The sequence below is a fragment of the Amblyraja radiata genome, chromosome 4, assembly GCF_010909765.2.
Source record: "Amblyraja radiata isolate CabotCenter1 chromosome 4, sAmbRad1.1.pri, whole genome shotgun sequence".
NCBI lineage: Eukaryota > Metazoa > Chordata > Chondrichthyes > Rajiformes > Rajidae > Amblyraja > Amblyraja radiata.
In genome coordinates this window covers 99,459,687-99,477,947 of record NC_045959.1, presented here as the reverse complement: position 1 = coordinate 99,477,947, position 18,261 = coordinate 99,459,687, and the positions used below count along the sequence as shown (strand labels likewise).

Sequence of the window (18,261 nt, the reverse complement as noted above, 5' to 3'; positions counted from 1 at the left end):
TCTCATGTAAATCAATTTGATGTTTTAAATAAATTGATCATTATAATTCACATGAAATATCTGAATTTAACCAACATTTGAAAATTATACAAGTGCAAACCTAAGGGTAACAAAATGTGTTACTGTGAGACTTGCTCTGCATTTGCTACAGATTAACAAAGTGCAATTAGTGTAGTTCTTGCATTCCGTAAACCTCCATGAGATGCCTTTGAGTGAAGACAGCTGTTTCTGGCAGGAATAAACACTGTGGCCAAGAGTTTCCACTGATTGAGCTGCCCAAGACCACGTCTCACCTTCCCTCAAAGCATGTTTTGACCTGCAGCTGGTCATCTTGATCACAGCTGATCACCAAGGCCCTACACAATCCAGAGCAATGTCCCTGAGTGAAACTGACATCTTACATATTCCCCCTGCCACCAAAATACCTTACGAGCTCGTGAAGCATATCCTGGAAATCTAAATCAAAATACAAAATTCTGAAGGTATACAGCAGTTCAAAATGCTGCCAGTAATATTTGTATTTAATGATGGCATTAATTAATGGCTGGTAGAGCTGCCTCCTTAACGCCAGAGATCTGTGTTCGATCCTGACTACGAGTGCTGTCTGTGTGGAATTTGTACATTCTTACTGTAACCATGTGGTTTTCTCCGGGTTCTCCGGTTTCCTCCCATATTTTAAACACGTGCAGGTTTCTGTAAATTTCCCCTAGTGTGTTGGATGCAAAACTGGGATAACATAGAACTAGTAAACAGGTGATCGATGGTTGGCATGGACTCGGTGGGCCAAAAGCCCATTTCCACATTATATCTCTAAACTAAACTAATTATTTTAATGTCCCAGGCATTTAGAAACAATCAAGAGCACCCAAACACCAAAAAAAAGAAAAAAGCTGTACACGTTACCCTATTAAAAATAAAACTCTTAAAAGACATGGGAGTAGTTGAAAATAATCTTACTTGAATCAACTTAATTTTTTTAATTGGTATCAATGGTTCTGCTTGATTGGTGCCAGGTTAACCTGGCACAGGTTCAATAGGCAATTCCCCAGCCTAAATTTTCTGCTATCTGACTGGGTTGCAGAGACAGTTGCCTGGGATTAACAATCAGCTGATCTGAAATTCAAGACCTGCTTTTGTTCAAGAATCCTGAACTTCTGCCAAGTAGGTTAAAGGAGGCTATAACAGGAGCAATTGACAGTTTCTAACCAGAAAATTTGAGCCACACGTAAATGGTGAAATTACAGTGAATGCAAATGGTTAATATCTTTTATCAAGGTAGCACATTTAATGTGGATTTATTTGAAAGCAAATAAACTTTTAGGCAATGGGGGACATTCTATTATACGTCATATTGTGGGTACACAGATACTTTAGCAAGCTGGGAAGGGAGTTGCTCACACACCAGAGTATCAGCCTGTGACATGCTTTAATACTGTGAAATATGTATGGCTCGCTATGTTTACAATTTGATTTTGTGATCATCATTATCATGAGGTTGATGAATTAGGCATTCAGAAATCCTGAAAAGAGCTAGTTTGACACTTACAAATGGTCATCACCAGATACTTCTGAACAGTATTGTTTTGTGATGGTATGCACCACAATGGTGTACAATACGTGCCACAATGATTTTATGATGTACTGGCACCTCTTTAAAAGAAAATTTAAAGCTGTATTGATGTACATTGGAAATTGGAATTTAAAGATGTTCAATAAATGTTATTCTTACTAAATATTTAATTGGTAAGCACAGTATAAATAGCATTTGTAGAAACAAGTACTGAATAAAGCAATGTAATTTAAAATTGATGGTGAGAAGTGTAATTTCTGGAGTGCAAGGCATTTTTATCTATAAGTGCGGTTCCTTTGACAAAGCTTAATATATTTTGAAAGGATAAACTGTCTTAAATTGGTTCAATGTTTAATTGTACCAATTATATTTTGATTATCTTGTTTTCTTGTTGGATCACACACGGTGTTTCATTATCATTGATTGCGCCATGTAAAAATGTATATTTCTTAATTTGCCACTGAAACCTTTCATAATTGTTCGATTTACTGCCATTGTTGGTGTTCTTAGCTTCACTGGAAACAGTATTGATGTTCTCTTCTTGAAGCTATATCTCATTCCCATCAACGTCTGCAAATGCAGCCGCTAATCGCTATTGTTTCATGCAATGCTTATATTGAACACAGCACTCTGCCTTAAATTTATCATTAGCTCTTCATTGTGGCATCATTCCCTTGTAGTAGCCTAGCTGTTTTTTTCTGTTAACCTTTAAAACCATGTTTGCTAATGCTGATTACAGATCCCCATTTGTTCCCCTGTCTTAGATCAGCTACTTAATTGCATGTTAGAAACTATAATTTGGAAACTTCCTGATTCATGTGCTGCTCGGTAGATAAACTATTTGAACTATCAAGTGACTATAACCCAAAAGCAATTATTTTGTATTTATAAGTGGGCTTGTGTTATTATTTTAATTAATTGGAAAATGTTGGGTGTTACATGGAAACTTTAGTGGTATTTTTCAATAAAATTGACATTTGTCAATTTTTGTAACTGCAGTGCCATGCGTGTGTTACTTTCCAAACTTCCAAGGCCTTGGATTGTGGATGAGAAAAAGGATGATGGATATACTGCTTTACATTTAGCAGCTCTGAACAATCACGTTGAAGTGGCAGAATTATTAGTGCACCAGGTATGACTTAACTTGACTTTGTGCTGTACATGTTTGTCTTTTAATGGAAATTGACTCATTTTGGGTTAACTATAATTTCACCAGTGTAGTAGTTTACTAAACATGCCCTCATCTTTTAAAATGATGGAAGCAGAGATATAATAAGTAAGAGTATAATTAGGAACACTGGAGTATTTTCAGCAGTGCTTTTAATCTAAGCATGATCTACAGTGGCATTAAAAATATAGTAACAATATTTTACAATAAGGAGTTCAATTGAAAAGAGCAATTTTGCAATTGCTGAGTTAGTCTGGGAAGTTGGATTTTGGGTGTTTTACACTACACAATAAACGTGAATTAATTTAAGTGATAAGGCAACTGTTATCTAGAAGGTTTGCTTGGATTGTTTGTTGGAAATGCTGTTCTACAATGGGTTTCTTACATTTGGAACTGCTCATTATACTTGCATCACAGTTTTGGTTTTGCATTCATGTATTCCTGAAGCTGTTCTTTTAACAGCCTTATCCAGTTGTTGCAGACATGGTGCATTTTTCTTCCATTCAAAGCCAAGTCCTTCAAGATGCAGCAGATGAAGATCTAATTGCATTGAAGAGGTCTCCCTTAATTATCAGTCCCCATATTTACTAGGAAACTGGGAATTCAGGGAGTTGGAGAGGGGTAATTGAGATGTTGCACAAGTGGCATTTGGTTTTAGTCGTCAGGAACCAAGAAATATATATATTTAAATTGGGTTTTGCCAGACTTGAGGACACCATTTTTGAAATATATTTTGTGGTGACAATCGGGTAAATTGAGAGACTGGCTGTTGAGTAGGTCCGAGTGCAACACAAGGCCATAACTAGTGAAAAAGGTGGTAGGTTTATGCATGCAGTGATGTGGATCAAGATGAGATTAGGGAGCAATTGGTGGAATAGCAGAGGAAATCAAATTGCACTATTGAGAAGAACATAAATTGGAGAGGATAGTTCTTTGAATAATTGGGTGGTTGGAGATGGTATATAATCTCTAGGGAAGTTGTACCTTTATGATCTAAGAGATATTTCCATTCTGCTCCTAACTCACAAGCATTACTGGATAGATATTTGCATATTCCCTCCAGCAATTTGAGCCTCTCTTCAACTGACAAGTTTCCCAAGATTCAGAAATTATCTTGGACATTAATAATAAAGATGGAACAATGATACAGACGTGGGTATGGAGCCTTAATAAAATATTTAAGAGCCAGTTTGCTTGCAAATCCCATTGAAAGTAGAAGTGCTGGATCTGATTTGAAACATTTTAAATATACATTTCTTTCTTATCCATCCGCACTGTTTTTTTGATTACTATTATTTCCTGCAACACTGTCCTAGTCTTCCATTGCATTGCATTGCAACTTGCATGCATTGAACCAAAAGCAAAATAATGCCAAAGATTGAAATTTGAAATAAGAGCAGTTGATTTGAAAATAGTGTGCAAGTCAGGAACATCTGTGGAGAGAGAAACAGTTAGCATTTAAAGTCAATGACCTGTCATTAAAATGCAGTTGTCTTTTGAGTTATTGATACGTGATGGTGTCACTAGCCCTGACAAAAATAAAACACTGGCTCCAAACGACGATTATTGAACTTGTCAAAATAAACTTGTTTATTTTCAACTTTATCGAAAATTGGAAGGATATTGGAGTGATACGTGATGAATGCAATATAGCAACTATCTGGATATCAAACAAAACCATCATTTATGTCTGTGGGGGCATGTCGTTTGCACTTTGAAGGTTTAATTCCTTTCCTTCCCATAAAGCATGCTGCTGATAAGTAGCAGAAGATACTACTGGATACCAACACGAACTTGTTGGAATCTGGCAATTCCCAAAAATAACATTGTGTTATTGATTGGTAGCTGCGAAGGGAACCTTTATATGCTAGTCATAGAAGTTGTAATTATAATATATCACAATTACAATAGACTACCAGATAGATAAACCTTGGTTGAAGCCTACCTATCTTTTGATGTGCATCATTCTTCTTCTTCTTTTGTGTCCATGTTTCAAATGTTGACATCGCTGTCATCGTCCGTCCTGAAAAGGACGCAAGCTTCCGGCGACAATCAGTGGGAGCCATCACTTGTTGCAATAGATGATGGAGGTTGCAGAATTAGCTCGGGATACTTCCAGTTTCCAGCCCCAAGACATGGATGCTTCTGCTATGGGGCCATCATTATTCTAATTAAGCATGATATAAATGCCCGATTGCATTGAAAATACATGGAAGCAAACAGCAGGCCATAAGTCATAAACTGGTACAGAGAAAGACTTTGTTAGGCCAGATAATCAAAATCTATTTTCCAAGGGTGGGTATCAAAAACAAGGGGTTTAGATTTAAGATGAGAGGAAGGTTTTAAAGAGATTTGAGGGAAAAGTTTTAAACAGAGTGATTGATGTCTGGAACTTGCTAATGGAATAATTAGGAAATGTTTAATGTTTCTCCTTCCCCTCCCATTCCCAGCTCTCCCACAGCCCGCTGACTCCGCCTCTTCCTTTCCTCTTTCCCCCTTCCCCCCCCCCCCCCCACATCAGTCTGAAGAAGGGTCTCGACCCAAAACGTCACCTATTCCTTCACTCCATAGATGCTGCCTCACCCGTGGAGTTTCTCCAACATTTTTGTCTACCTAATGCAGATAAATGTAGTTAGTGCATATGGGCAAAAAGTTTGACATTAGCCACAATGGGTCAAAAGTCCCATTTCCGTGTGTACAGTCTATAATGTTTGTTTATACTAATAACTATATTAGAAAACTAGAATGTTCACAATAATGTACTATTAGTACTTAGATGTACCTTGATTTTGTACGAGTACTGAGCTACTATGTAGTCAGGAAACTTGCTTAATCACAAATGCACATGTTTCATGTTTTTCAGGGCAGTGCTAACCTGGATATCCAGAATGTTAACCAGCAAACAGCATTACATTTAGCTGTTGAGCGGCAGCATACTCAAATTGTTCGGGTAAGATAGAACCTGCGTATTTTAAGAGAAGGTATTTAGTTGTTTGCGGAAATTGATTGATGAAATCGTAGACGTTGAAATTGCTGTACGTGTACAATTTTTACCCATGAGCAACAAAAATGCCAGCATGATATGGATACGCTACATCAGTGCTTAGTGTTTCTCAACTTATCAGTTACTGTAATGCAGAATTAACCACAAAAATTTGACAGGCCTGCGGTTATTATGTAACTGCTTAAAAGCAGAAATACAGTTGAACCTGCAGTTATAGGGTTTTGTGTTGCACTATTTCATGCTTTGCGTAATGCAGTCAATGTTTTAACTTGTGCAGTATTCTGTATTCACTAAATAGTTAATTAATACTTGGTTAACACTCAGGAGGCACCACCAGGAACAAGAGCCCTAATAGAACATCTACCCTTCCTTCTGTTGTGCATGGCTGTGCTAGAAAATTGGTGCAAACCTATGCCCTCTGCTGGCATTAACGTAGCAATTAATTGCCCCATGAATTGATGTGGAGTGGCTGTCTGTGAGGGCTTGTGTTGGGAGGTTTGTTGTAAGTGGTGTGGCCACTCAGTACTCCGATGTGGCTACATCACGTCTAGCACAATGAATGATGGCATTGCTGGAAACTTGCAGCCTGTGCTCTGTAAATTGGACAGACAGCCCTGATCCTACCATCTTTCTCATCATCACATTCTTTTGGATGTGATGGAAGCTGCTGTCTCCCCTTCTGTTTGTTTGGATGGTGCTCCTCAGTCAGGAAATTTCTCTATAAGATAACAAGCTCAATGGCATCAACCACTGTTGTGAGCAAAAGTTTCATTAAAGCTATTGTATCCACTATTCTGAGTTTAATTTTTTTTTCTCAATATATAAGGTTAACAGATCTTTAAACTCTATGTCCCATTTTCAGTGTACTTAATCCTTTGAGTACCAGCTTTAAGTTGAACAGTATATTTCAATATTCCCCACTTAACGTTGAATTCATTTGTATATGTATTTATGGGAAATTTTCACTTGTGGGTGTCATATGAGTAACAATTTTCTAATTAATTAATAATTTGACTGAAATCAAAAATTAAAAGTATCAACTTTAAGTTTAATTTATATTATTAGCATTGATGCTCATCCAAAATAAAGTTTTCAACTTTAAAAGAATGCAATGAAGGGCCTTCAAGAGGACATTGTAACTGAATTCTACTTTACTTTTAAGCTATTGGTTCGTGCTGGTGCAAAATTGGATATCCAAGATAAAGATGGTGATACACCTCTTCATGAAGCTCTACGCCATCACACTTTGTGTCAGCTCCGTCAACTACAGGATATGCAGGATGTGGGAAAAGTAGACAGTGGCTGGGAACCTTCCAAGAACACAGTAAATATAGTTTATGGATTTAAGTGTTGTATGTTCAATATATATGTTTTTTGTATTGATTGAGGAGGAGAATGGATGAGAAATAATGGTAATATACAGTTCAGATTCTCTAGAAAAATATATTGAGGACGCTGCATTGACATTGTATATGTATTCCTTGGAGTTTAGAACGTTGAGTTGTAATCTAATTGAAACAACTTCATTCATTTAATGAATTAAAATAGGTAGATACAGTGCAAGTAGTTCCTGCAGTAGAAGAAGAAAGCAGAATCTTAAAATAGGACCATGGCAGTTGAGTGAAATTAGAAAGGGCATCCTCAAAAAGGATTGTGGCAATCAGAAACTCCCTCCTCCAAAGGCAGATATTAGATTCTCATTAGAGCTTGGGAAGCGACAAAGGGTAAATTAAACTGGGAATCAACTGTGATTGTATAAAATAAGAGTGAGGCTTAAGGAGCTGAAAACGTAATCCTATGTATCGTGTTAACATTAGCCACTTTGGAATTAACTCAACTGATGGATTAATTGAAAAGATTAAAGAATAAATTCTCCTTCTATTAAATAAATCAAACCATTTGTTTATTCTAGTAAGGGGCAATTTATGAACTTTTCTGTGATTGGGTAGATTTATAAAGCATATTAAAATATTATGTGTAGGAAGGAACTGCAGATGCTGATTTATACCGAAGATAGGCAAAGTGTTGGAGCAACTCAGCGGGTCAGGCAGCATCTCTGGAGGAAAAGGATAATTGGCCGGACCCAAAACGTCACGCACACACCTTTTCTCCAGAGATGGTGCTTGACCCCGAGTTACTCCAGCACTTTGTGTCTATATTAATATACTTTCGACCTTCAAGCACTAAATCAAGTATCAGGAAAGTCCCGTGTCACTGCATTAAATGACAACATCCTTAATTTCACCAAACTGATTTGCCAAAAATAGTTGTGGACAGGAATAATATTTGATGGTGCAAGGCAAATAAAGTATGTATAGTCATGTGGAATTGGTGTGTCTTTTCAAATTGGAGTAATTGTCCATTAGAATAACTTAAAGCGAATTATCAATTTAATTTTCTGAAAATTAATTTTCCATTTCAAGTGCAATCTATCCTTTATACATGCCAACTAGCAATGCTATGCCTTATTTTCTCACTTCATCAGATAATATAAATTATTGGATTCTATCTACAACAGAGGAAAAAATACATGTGGCATAAAATCTTTGGATTTTTTTACTATCAAAGTTGCAAATAATAGGGAAAACAAAGTTATTTGTACGAATTACTAAAAGGCGCCAAACTTTACATTGCCTGCCATAATATCCTGTGCTGAAAATAATAAAAGGAAGCAGCCACATGACTATACATACTTTATTTGCCTTGCACCATCAAATATTATTCCTGTCCGCAACTATTTTTGGCAAATAAGTTTGGTGAAATTAAGGATGTTGTCATTTAATGCAGTGACACGGGACTTTCCTGATACTTGATTTAGTGCTTGAAGGTCGAAAGTATATTAATATAGACACAAAGTGCTGGAGTAACTCGGGGTCAAGCACCATCTCTGGAGAAAAGGTGTGTGTGTGACGTTTTGGGTCGGGCCAACTATCCTTTTCCTCCAGAGATGCTGCCTGACCCGCTGAGTTGCTCCAACACTTTGCCTATCTTCGGTATAAATCAGCATCTGCAGTTCCTTCCTACACATAATATTTTAATATGCTTTATAAATCTACCCAATCACAGAAAAGTTCATAAATTGCCCCTTACTAGAATAAACAAATGGTTTGATTTATTTAATAGAAGGAGAATTTATTCTTTAATCTTTTCAATTAATCCATCAGTTGAGTTAATTCCAAAGTGGCTAATTTAACACGATACATAGGATTACGTTTTCAGCTCCTCAAGCCTCACTCTTATTTTATACAATCACAGTTGATTCCCAGTTTAATTTACCCTTTGTCGCTTCCCAAGCTCTAATGAGAATCTAATATCTGCCTTTGGAGGAGGGAGTTTCTGATTGCCACAATCTTTTTTGAGGATGCCCTTTCTAATTTCACTCAACTGCCATGGTCCTATTTTAAGATTCTGCTTTCTTCTTCCAACACTTTGCCTATCTTCTGTATATATCAGCATCTGCAGTTCCTTCCTACACATAATATTTTAATCTATTGTGATTGATCTAGATTTGCCATCAGTAGGAATGAGGGGTTAGACCAGTTTCTGAGAAAACACAGCTGCTGCATCATTATGCTGGGATGTGTCCAAAAGGCGAGGAGATTTACACTCTCCTGAGTTAAACATAAATGTAATAAATAGTTTCAATGAGCACATTTCACACATGCAGCATGTTTACTGGTTGAGAGCTGCACCTCAAGCAGAAACATTCTTTCAATTCAGTTACTGAGATGTGCATGTTTAATGTTAAATGCATTGAAAACGCTATTCCTGAAAAAGGTTTGTTGGTTGTTTTGATTGCTTACATTTAACTGCTTTGGTGACACCATCAAAAAACAATATCTCATTGTCAATATCTTTGCACATTTAACAATTGAAAATGAGATTGCTTGCAAAACGACACATTGTGGGTGCTGTTTTTAGGCAAATTATGTCAGCGGTTACATAAACAGAAGTAGCCAGGTTTGAGCAACTGTTCAACAACCCCCATTCACAACAAGGACAGTCCCTCTCGTCCTCACCATCCACCCCATCAGCTGTCGCTCCAACATTTTTGCCACTTCCAAAGGGATCCCACTACTGGCCATATCTTCCCATCTCCACCCCTTTCTTCTTTCCGCACAGACCATTCCCTCCGAAACACTCTGGTCAATTTGTCTCTTCCCACCCAAACCACCCCCTCCCCAGGTACTTTCCCCTGCAACCGCAGGAGATGCAACACCTGTCCCTTTCTCTCCCCCCTCAACTCCATCCAAGGACCCACACAGTCTTTCCAGGTGAGGCAAAGGTTCACTTGCACCTCTTCCAACCTCATCTACTGTACCCGCTGTTCCACGTGTCAACTTCAAGCGCAGGCTCGGTGATCGTTTCACTGAACACCTCCGCTCAGTCCGTCTTAACCTACCTGATCTCCCGGTGGCCCAGCACTTCAACTCCCCCTCCCATTCCCACACTGACCTTTCTGTCCTGGGCCTCCTCCATTGTCAAAGTGAGGCCCAGCACAAATTGGAGGAACAGCACCTCATACTTCGCTTGGGTAGTTTACACCTCAGCGGTATGAACATTGACTTCTCTAACTTCAGATAGCCCTTGCTTTCACTCTCCATCCCCTCCACCTTCCCAGTTCTCCCACTAGTCTTACTGCCTCCGACTACATTCTATCTTTGTCCCGCCCCCTCCCCTGACATCAGTCTGAAGAAGGGTCTCGACCCGAAACGTCACCCATTTCTTCTCTCCGGAGATGTTACCTGACCCACTGAGTTACTCGAGCATTTTGGGTCTACCAACAACAATTTACATTGAGGTTACAGCTTTAACACAATTTTATTTTAATACTTCACGAAGTATAATCAGACATGAAATAGCTCCAACAGAAAACAAGATGATGAAGGATGAGAGGAGATTAGTGAGTTGGAAGGATTCCCTTATGGAGGGATCAAATGTAGATACAAGGTACTGCAGATGCTGGTTTACCAAAAAAGACACACAGTGCTGGAGTAAGTCAGCGAGTCTCATACTACCTGTCCTGTTGAGTTACTCCTGCATTTTGTATCTATCCTGGCAAATGAAAGGTGGACACTGGTAATTGGGGGGGGGGGGGTTGATAGGCAGATGGTTGGATAAACACTGGAGATGAAAAGACAAAAAAAATAAGTTATGGGGGTAAGGATGGAAGAAACATGAAATGTGAAGCCAGAGGATGGAATATCCGGGTAGGTATTTCTTCCCTTTCCCCCACCTGGACGTGCCACAATTTCTCCTTTTCCCTTCCCTCCAGCTCCTTCCTCTGCTTTCCATTACACACCTCTTCAATCCTTATCTCACATTATTTGACTTTTCACCTATGGCCTTTGTTCAACTACCTGCCAATCAACCCCCCCCCCCCCCCCCACCTCGCCTGTATATGCTACAAACCACCTGAAGAAGGTGCTCAACCCAAAACATCGTCTATCCATGTTCTCCAGAGATGCTGCCTGATCTGCTGAGTTACTACAGCACTTTGAGGGGGAAGATGAGGCTAAGAATGAATAAGCAATATTTTAAATTTGAATTATTTTAGTATTTTGGGTGATATAAGTGAATAAGTGCAAAGATGGTGGATCAGTGGAATTCAGTACAGTTAAACCCCTGTCTCACGGTGCGAGTCGACTCACGAGTGACCCCGAGTTTAAAACAAATTGAACTCGTGGTAATCACGTACAATTAACGTAGCGGGAACGTCGGAACTCGTGTACGCAACTTAGCGACTCATGGCGCTAACGGCCACAGACAGGGCCAACAATGAGATGGAGAAAGACAGAAACACAGACGTACAAAGGAGACCTACAATAGTGCATGATCTCTCTCGCGTTATGGCGGGTGATTGTCGCCTGCCCGCTGTTTCTGACGCTAAAGCCTTGGGATCGTTGCCCTTCATGTTGGCGTGGAGGGGGGTATTGTGCTGTTTGATCGCCCCCTGCTATCCCAGGGACAGGGAGAAACAGCGGCTTTTGAGACTGGTGGGCAATCACTACCAAAGTGTCTGCCCACATAGACAGTACACCTCTCCTACACTTGTCTCCTGTACTAAGTCACCCCAACCCTCCCCTCTCCCCCCCCCCCCCACCTTTCCCACCCAACTCCAGTCCCGTCCCGACCCCCTAGGAAACTAAAGGGAGTGACAATCAACTGCCACGGATACAAATAATGTCATACACAAGAAAGGGCAGATGCTGATTGACAAAAAGTAAACACACAATGCTGGAGTAACACAAAGACGCAGCAGAATTTTGGAAACGTCATCCCGTCACCCATTCCTTCTCCCCAATGATGCTGCCTGTCCCGCTGAATGACCATACTGAGGGAATTCCCACGTATATGAAGCAGAGAAAAACGCTCTGGCACTGGACGGTGCGCATTTTTCCTTTGTAGGTCATATCAATAGATGCGGCCGCGCTGAATTCTATCTAACTCAAAGCCGCAGGATGGAGCCGTCTTATTTAACACTGTTGCTTCGCCGCCACCGCATCCTTGCTGCACAATGGCAGCGAGTGCGGGGCCGAGATCCTGCCTAGTTTTTTTAAGTTCTGAAATTGAATAACTTTCAATACTGAATCACAATATACTTACTGTATGAGATGCTGTCCAGCTCCTCTATTTGATACTTAAACAGGCCTTCATTCACGGTTGGCTCAAGAGTAACTCGGGAGAGGAACTTGGTAACTCGGGAGAGGAACTTGGTACATCGCAGATATGAGAAGTAAACGGCAAACTTAGCCATACATGTGGGAACTCGTTTAAACTCGTGAACATAAACTTGGAATCTCGTAGACAACCACGAGTGATTTTTTTTTTCTTTCACTCGGGTTCACTCGTGGGTGGACTCGCACCGTGAGACAGGGCCAATAGATAGCGGTGGCGAAGATAAGAATATGCTGACTTTTTCATGAATGTTAAATTGCATAATCGTTGAGGAAAGAACTCATTTTGATTTCAAACAGCAGCCTTTTTAACATTAAACAAGGCTACCTGCTAAATTTTTAAAAAAAATCTTTGTTTTATTATTTTTCCAGCATACCCGCTGACTGGTGTTGACCAAATACTGTTTTGTCTCCATAAGTGTTTTTAGTGTCAAGCATTTAAATTAATTGGAAGAAGGAGTTGAGAAGGAGAATGTGGGGAAAGTTATCTTTGTTCAAGAGAAAACATTGAAGGTGTTTAGGGATCAAGAAAATAGCAGCATCCACTGGGTTACAATCAATGGACGCTGCAGTTTACTTAAAGTTTTTGTAATTGAATAAAGAGGCTCCAGTGTTGGAAACTTTGCAATTGATGTCCTACATAACTGGTAAACGGAGAAGCTGCGCGGACAAGATTTCTTAAAATAATCCAGCAAGTTATATATGAAAGAATTCTTGTTCTGAAGGTTTTTTTTAAATAACCTAAATATTTAATCATGCTTCCATATTTTAAGATTTATTATTCTTTTCTTCAGTTGCTTATGGGCCTTGGGACACAGGGAGCAGATAAAAAGAGTGCGGCTTCTATCGCTTGCTTCCTAGCTGCAAATGGAGCCGATCTTGCTATTCGAAATAAAAAAGGACAGTCACCACTTGACCTTTGCCCAGATCCAAACCTCTGTAAAGTCCTGGCAAAATGTCACAAAGAGAAAGTCAGGTTTGTGTACCAATATTTATTTGACATTGTTGCAGTCACAAATTTATTGTGTTGGAAGTGTGTACAAATTAAAAATATATTTTAGGGATAGACTCTTTACACTTTTGCCTTCTGTCACAATTAAGTGATTTTAATAATATTTTAATTATCTTAATGATATGATTTTCATGAGATAATAATAAATAGCAATAAAAAATAATTATTTGCCTTTCTAAAAATATTTACTCTCTCAAAACTGCTTAAATCTGTGACATGCAAACTCTATTGGAAATCACTGGGAATTTGGATCTCTATTCCTGATCTGACATGCAAAAAGTCCAAGTCAACACAATCTGCACCAATATGATAATGTACTGTCCCTGCTCCTAAGTAATTATTTAAAAAGAACAAATGAGCATTTTCCAAAATCTTGTCATATTGGCTCCGTCTGATAAAGATTGAGACATTGCTACAAAACATTTTTCACACAGAGAGTGGTGAATCTCTGGAACTCTCTGCCACAGAAGGTAGTTGAGGCCAGTTCATTGGCTATATTTAAGAGGGAGTTAGATGTGGCCCTTGTGGCTAAAGGGATCAGGGGGTATGGAGAGAAGGCAGGTACAGGATACTGAGTTGGATGATCAGCAGGCTCAAAGGTCCGAATGACCTACTCCTGCACCTATTTTCTATGTTTCGATCACAAAAACCTTTGTCCTGCCAGTCCTTTCTTGGCAGAATCCAAAGTATACATTTTTTTTGCATTGGCAGGATATAATGTTAGGGTTTCCATCAAGTCTCTGGGCTTCTATAAAGTGTCCAGCAACAGCTGAGCTGAAAGATTTGGCTCCTTGAATCCGTCAAGGTTTCTACATTTCAGACAATGTATGTGGAATTGATTTCAGTCACCTTGTTACAGGAAGGATGTGGAGGCTTTGGAAAGGGTGCAGAGGATGTTTACCAGAATGTTGCCTGCATTAGGGAGCATTTGGTATAGGAAGTGGGACACATTTTGATTGTTTTCTCTGGAATGTCAGAGGTCAAGGAGACCAAGAAAAGTATATAGAATTATCTAATGCAAGAGTGCATAGCATTAAGGTGAGAGGGGCAGCACTTAAAGAAAATGCGCGGGACAACTTTTTTACACCGAAAGAGGCGAGTGCCTGAAATGTGCTGCCAAGGTTGGTGGTTGATAGTGACATTTAATCATGTGGATATGAGGGAATGGAGAGAGATGGATTATGCGCAGGTAGATGGGAGATGGTCTTGGCATCGTGTTTGGCACAGACATTGTGGGCCGAAGGGCCTGATGTTGTGCAACAGTGTTCTATTGGGCAATAACAAACCCTATTGGGCACACTATGATTTGACCCAAGGAGTTAAAGCACCAATGCTTTGGGAAGCTTTGGAGCTGGATGCAGAGAGCATTTAAAATACTTTAAAATTCCTGGTATTAATAACATAGAAACTTAGAAACATAGAAAATAGGTGCAGAAGTAGGCCATTCGGTCCTTCGAGCCTGCACCGCCATTCGATATCATGGCTGATCAACCAACTCAGTATCCCATCCCTGCCTTCTCTCCATACCCCCTGATCCCTTTAGCCACAAGGGCCACATCTAACTCCCTCTTAAATATAACCAATGAACTGGCCTCAACTACCTTCTGTGGCAGAGAATTCCACAGATTCCACTAGCCCCAGATGTAAAAAATGATTTTCTCATCTCAGTCCTAAAAGATTTCCCTCTTATCCTTAAACTGTGACCCCTAGTTCTGGACTTCCCCAACATCGGGAATAATCTTCCTGCATCTAGCCTGTCCAACCCCTTAAGAATTTTGTACGTTTCTATAAGATCCCCCCTCAATCTTCTGAATTCTAGTGTGTACAAGCCGAGTCTATCCAGTCTTTCTTCATATGAAAGTCCTGCCATCCCAGGAATCAGTCTGGTGAACCTTCTCTGTACTCCCTCTATGGCAAGAATGTCTTTCAGATTAGGAGACCAAAACTGTACGCAATACTCCAGGTGTGGTCTCACCAAGACCCTGTACAACTGCAGTAGAACTTCCCTGCTCTTATACTCAAATCCTTTTGCTATGAATGCTAACATACCATTTGCTTTCTTCACTGCCTGCTGCACCTGCATTGCAGTTCTTGATGACTCAGCCACAATTAATGCATGGCCTGGGAGACCAAGGAATGGAAACATTGATTTTTATATTTTCCTAAAGGGTTCGATTAGGTACGGGGGAGGTGCAGCGAGACTTGGGCGTCCTTGTACACCTTGTACAGTCACTGAAAGTTGGCGTGCAGGTGCAGCAGGCAGTGAAGAAAGCTAATGGAATGTTGGCCTTCATAACAAGAGGATTTCAGTATAGGAGTAAAGAGGTTCTTCTGCAGTTGTACAGGGCTCTGGTAAGACCACATCTGGAGTAATATGTACAGTTTTGGTCTCCTAATTTGAGGAAGGACATCCTTGTGATTCAGGCAGTGCAGCGTAGGTTCATGAGATTGTTCTCTGGGATGGCGGGACTGTCATATGAGGAAAGATTGAAATGACTAGGCTTGTATTCACTGGAGTTTAGAAGGATGAGGGGGAATCTTATAGGAACTTATAAAAGGACTGGACAAGCTAGATGCAGGAAAAATGTTCCCAATGTTGAGCGAGTCCAGAACCAGGGGCCACAGTCTAAGAATAAAGGTGAAGCCATTTAAGACTGAGGTGAGAAAAACTTCTTCACCCAGAGAGTTGTGAATTTGTGGAATTCCCTGCCACAGAGGGCAGTGGAGGCCAAGTCACTGGATGGATTTAAGAGAGAGTTAGATAGAGCTCTTGGGGCTAGTGGAATCAAGGGATATGAGGAGAAGGCAGGCACTGGTTATTGATTGGGAACGATCAGCCATGATCACAATGAATGGCGGTGCTGGCTTGAATGGCCGAATGGCCTCCTCCTGCACCTATTTTCTATGTTTCTATGACCCACAATTTTATGCTATGTCTGGTTAGTTGTCCAGTCCAGAAATTTTCCGGGATAAAATGTGTTAATCCTTTTAACATAGTTAAACACAGTTGAAAGGATTTTATGATTTTTCAGTAAATCATGGCAGATAATAGCAGTGTGAGTTTTATTTGCCATTACTCAGTCATGGAAAGGGAAATAAGCTGGAATTTCCACTATATCCAATTGTTCCATTCTTGTAAAGGTATTTGAGATTAAATGAGTTCTTGGAATCATACATACTTGAGGGCATCTACCTTCTTTTGGCAATGAAAGATGGCTTTTATTGATTGCTTAAGCATACCCATCCTTTATTTCTGTGCTTGACATAACTTGAATTAAAAGATTAATATTTGATCCTAATAAGAAACTGATACACAATGATTAATTATTTTATCCTTTTTTCAGTGGGCATGTGGGATCACGTAGTCCTTCCATGATTAACAATGACACAGAGACTTTGGAAGAGTGCATGGTTTGTTCAGATATGAAGCGTGATACTTTATTTGGACCCTGTGGACACATTGCTACTTGCTCCCTTTGCTCACCACGTGTTAAAAAATGCCTTATCTGTAAAGACCAAGTTCAGTCTCGAACAAAGGTAATTTGTATTTTTCTGAATTGAATTTGTGTGACTCCCAAGGATAGTATAATTTCTTTACCACTGCCTTTTTTGTTAGCTATCTCTAAATCGTCTGCATTCAAAACACCAAGATCTATAAAGTTCCAGCAGTTGTCTTGATTTCAGGCTCATTAACGAGATGGTTTTAGGATGTGTGTGCTCGATGTACAACTGAATTTATTGATATCTTACCATCCTTTTCTGAACATCTGGTAGAGCTACTGCCTCCCAGATAGCTCTTTAAGAAAGACGTGCTGATTTGTAGGTTAATTAGCCTCTGTAAATTTGCCCCCAGTGTGTAAGGAGTGCATGTGTAAATGGGATAATATACAAGTAGACCCAGTGTACTGAAGGGCCTGTTTCCAAGTTGTATCTCTGAAGTAAACTAAACTAAATCTGCTCATTTTTGCATTCTTATCCCTTGCTTCTCACCTAGTTTAGGCAGCAATTTTGTTTTCTTGCTGTGAAACATGGACCATTGGCAATGGTAAGAATGCAAAATTAGATCCATGCCTTGGTGTTTTGACTTGCTTTCTTTGTAAACAGTCTACTTGTTCCATAACTGTGATTTTCATTTTTGCTTTGTTTTTATGAAATACTTGATAATTATGTTACATAATAAATGAGAATTGTTATTTTATGTCCTCTTCCTAATTAATATTTATTCTTGATGCAAACATTAAAATGACAACAATAAAAAATCAGATTGTACATTAGGAAAGCTTGATTTTACTTGGAGCAAGGGAATTGCTATTTAGATTTTAATTTCCAGAGACTAACATGAATCTAATCCATTTAACCCCAGATTGAGGAATGTGTGGTATGTTCTGATAAGAAGGCAGCAGTGCTTTTCCAGCCTTGTGGTCACATGTGCGCCTGTGAGAGTGAGTATGATGAGTTTAAATTGCAATTCTATGAATTGGCATTTTCTATCTTTACCTTGTCTTGGATGTGGAAACCAAACCAATGGCTATTTTAATCTGCCTTTTCACTGAAGTTGTGACGTGTCCAATACATGTTTCTATTGCGGTGACGACTGTATATTCTCGACTATGTGCAAACCTTCATGCAGTTAGTTCAATGGAAATGACAGAATATTGTGGTAATAAATGTTCCATGAGCCCATAGAGAACTCTTCTTCTTGCGAAGTTTCAAGGAAACTGTCTCATTATGAATAACATCATAATGAGTTTATAAAGGTGAAATTAGTGTTTATTACAATACATTTTATAAATAATCGCCATCACATGTTAAGGCAAAGAGTATTATTCT

At 39.4% G+C, this 18,261-nt stretch overlaps 1 protein-coding gene across 1 annotated transcript in view; it reads left to right on the top strand.

The window, feature by feature from the left end:
• Positions 1 to 18,261, top strand: part of mib1 (MIB E3 ubiquitin protein ligase 1) — a 136,786-nt gene that overhangs the window by 101,111 nt on the left and 17,414 nt on the right. The window contains exons 13-18 of the mRNA XM_033020052.1: positions 2,570 to 2,702; positions 5,602 to 5,688; positions 6,905 to 7,066; positions 13,214 to 13,395; positions 16,776 to 16,968; positions 17,795 to 17,873. Coding sequence (XP_032875943.1) covers positions 2,570 to 2,702; positions 5,602 to 5,688; positions 6,905 to 7,066; positions 13,214 to 13,395; positions 16,776 to 16,968; positions 17,795 to 17,873 — 836 coding nt within the window. The remainder of the gene's footprint in view (positions 1 to 2,569; positions 2,703 to 5,601; positions 5,689 to 6,904; positions 7,067 to 13,213; positions 13,396 to 16,775; positions 16,969 to 17,794; positions 17,874 to 18,261) is intronic.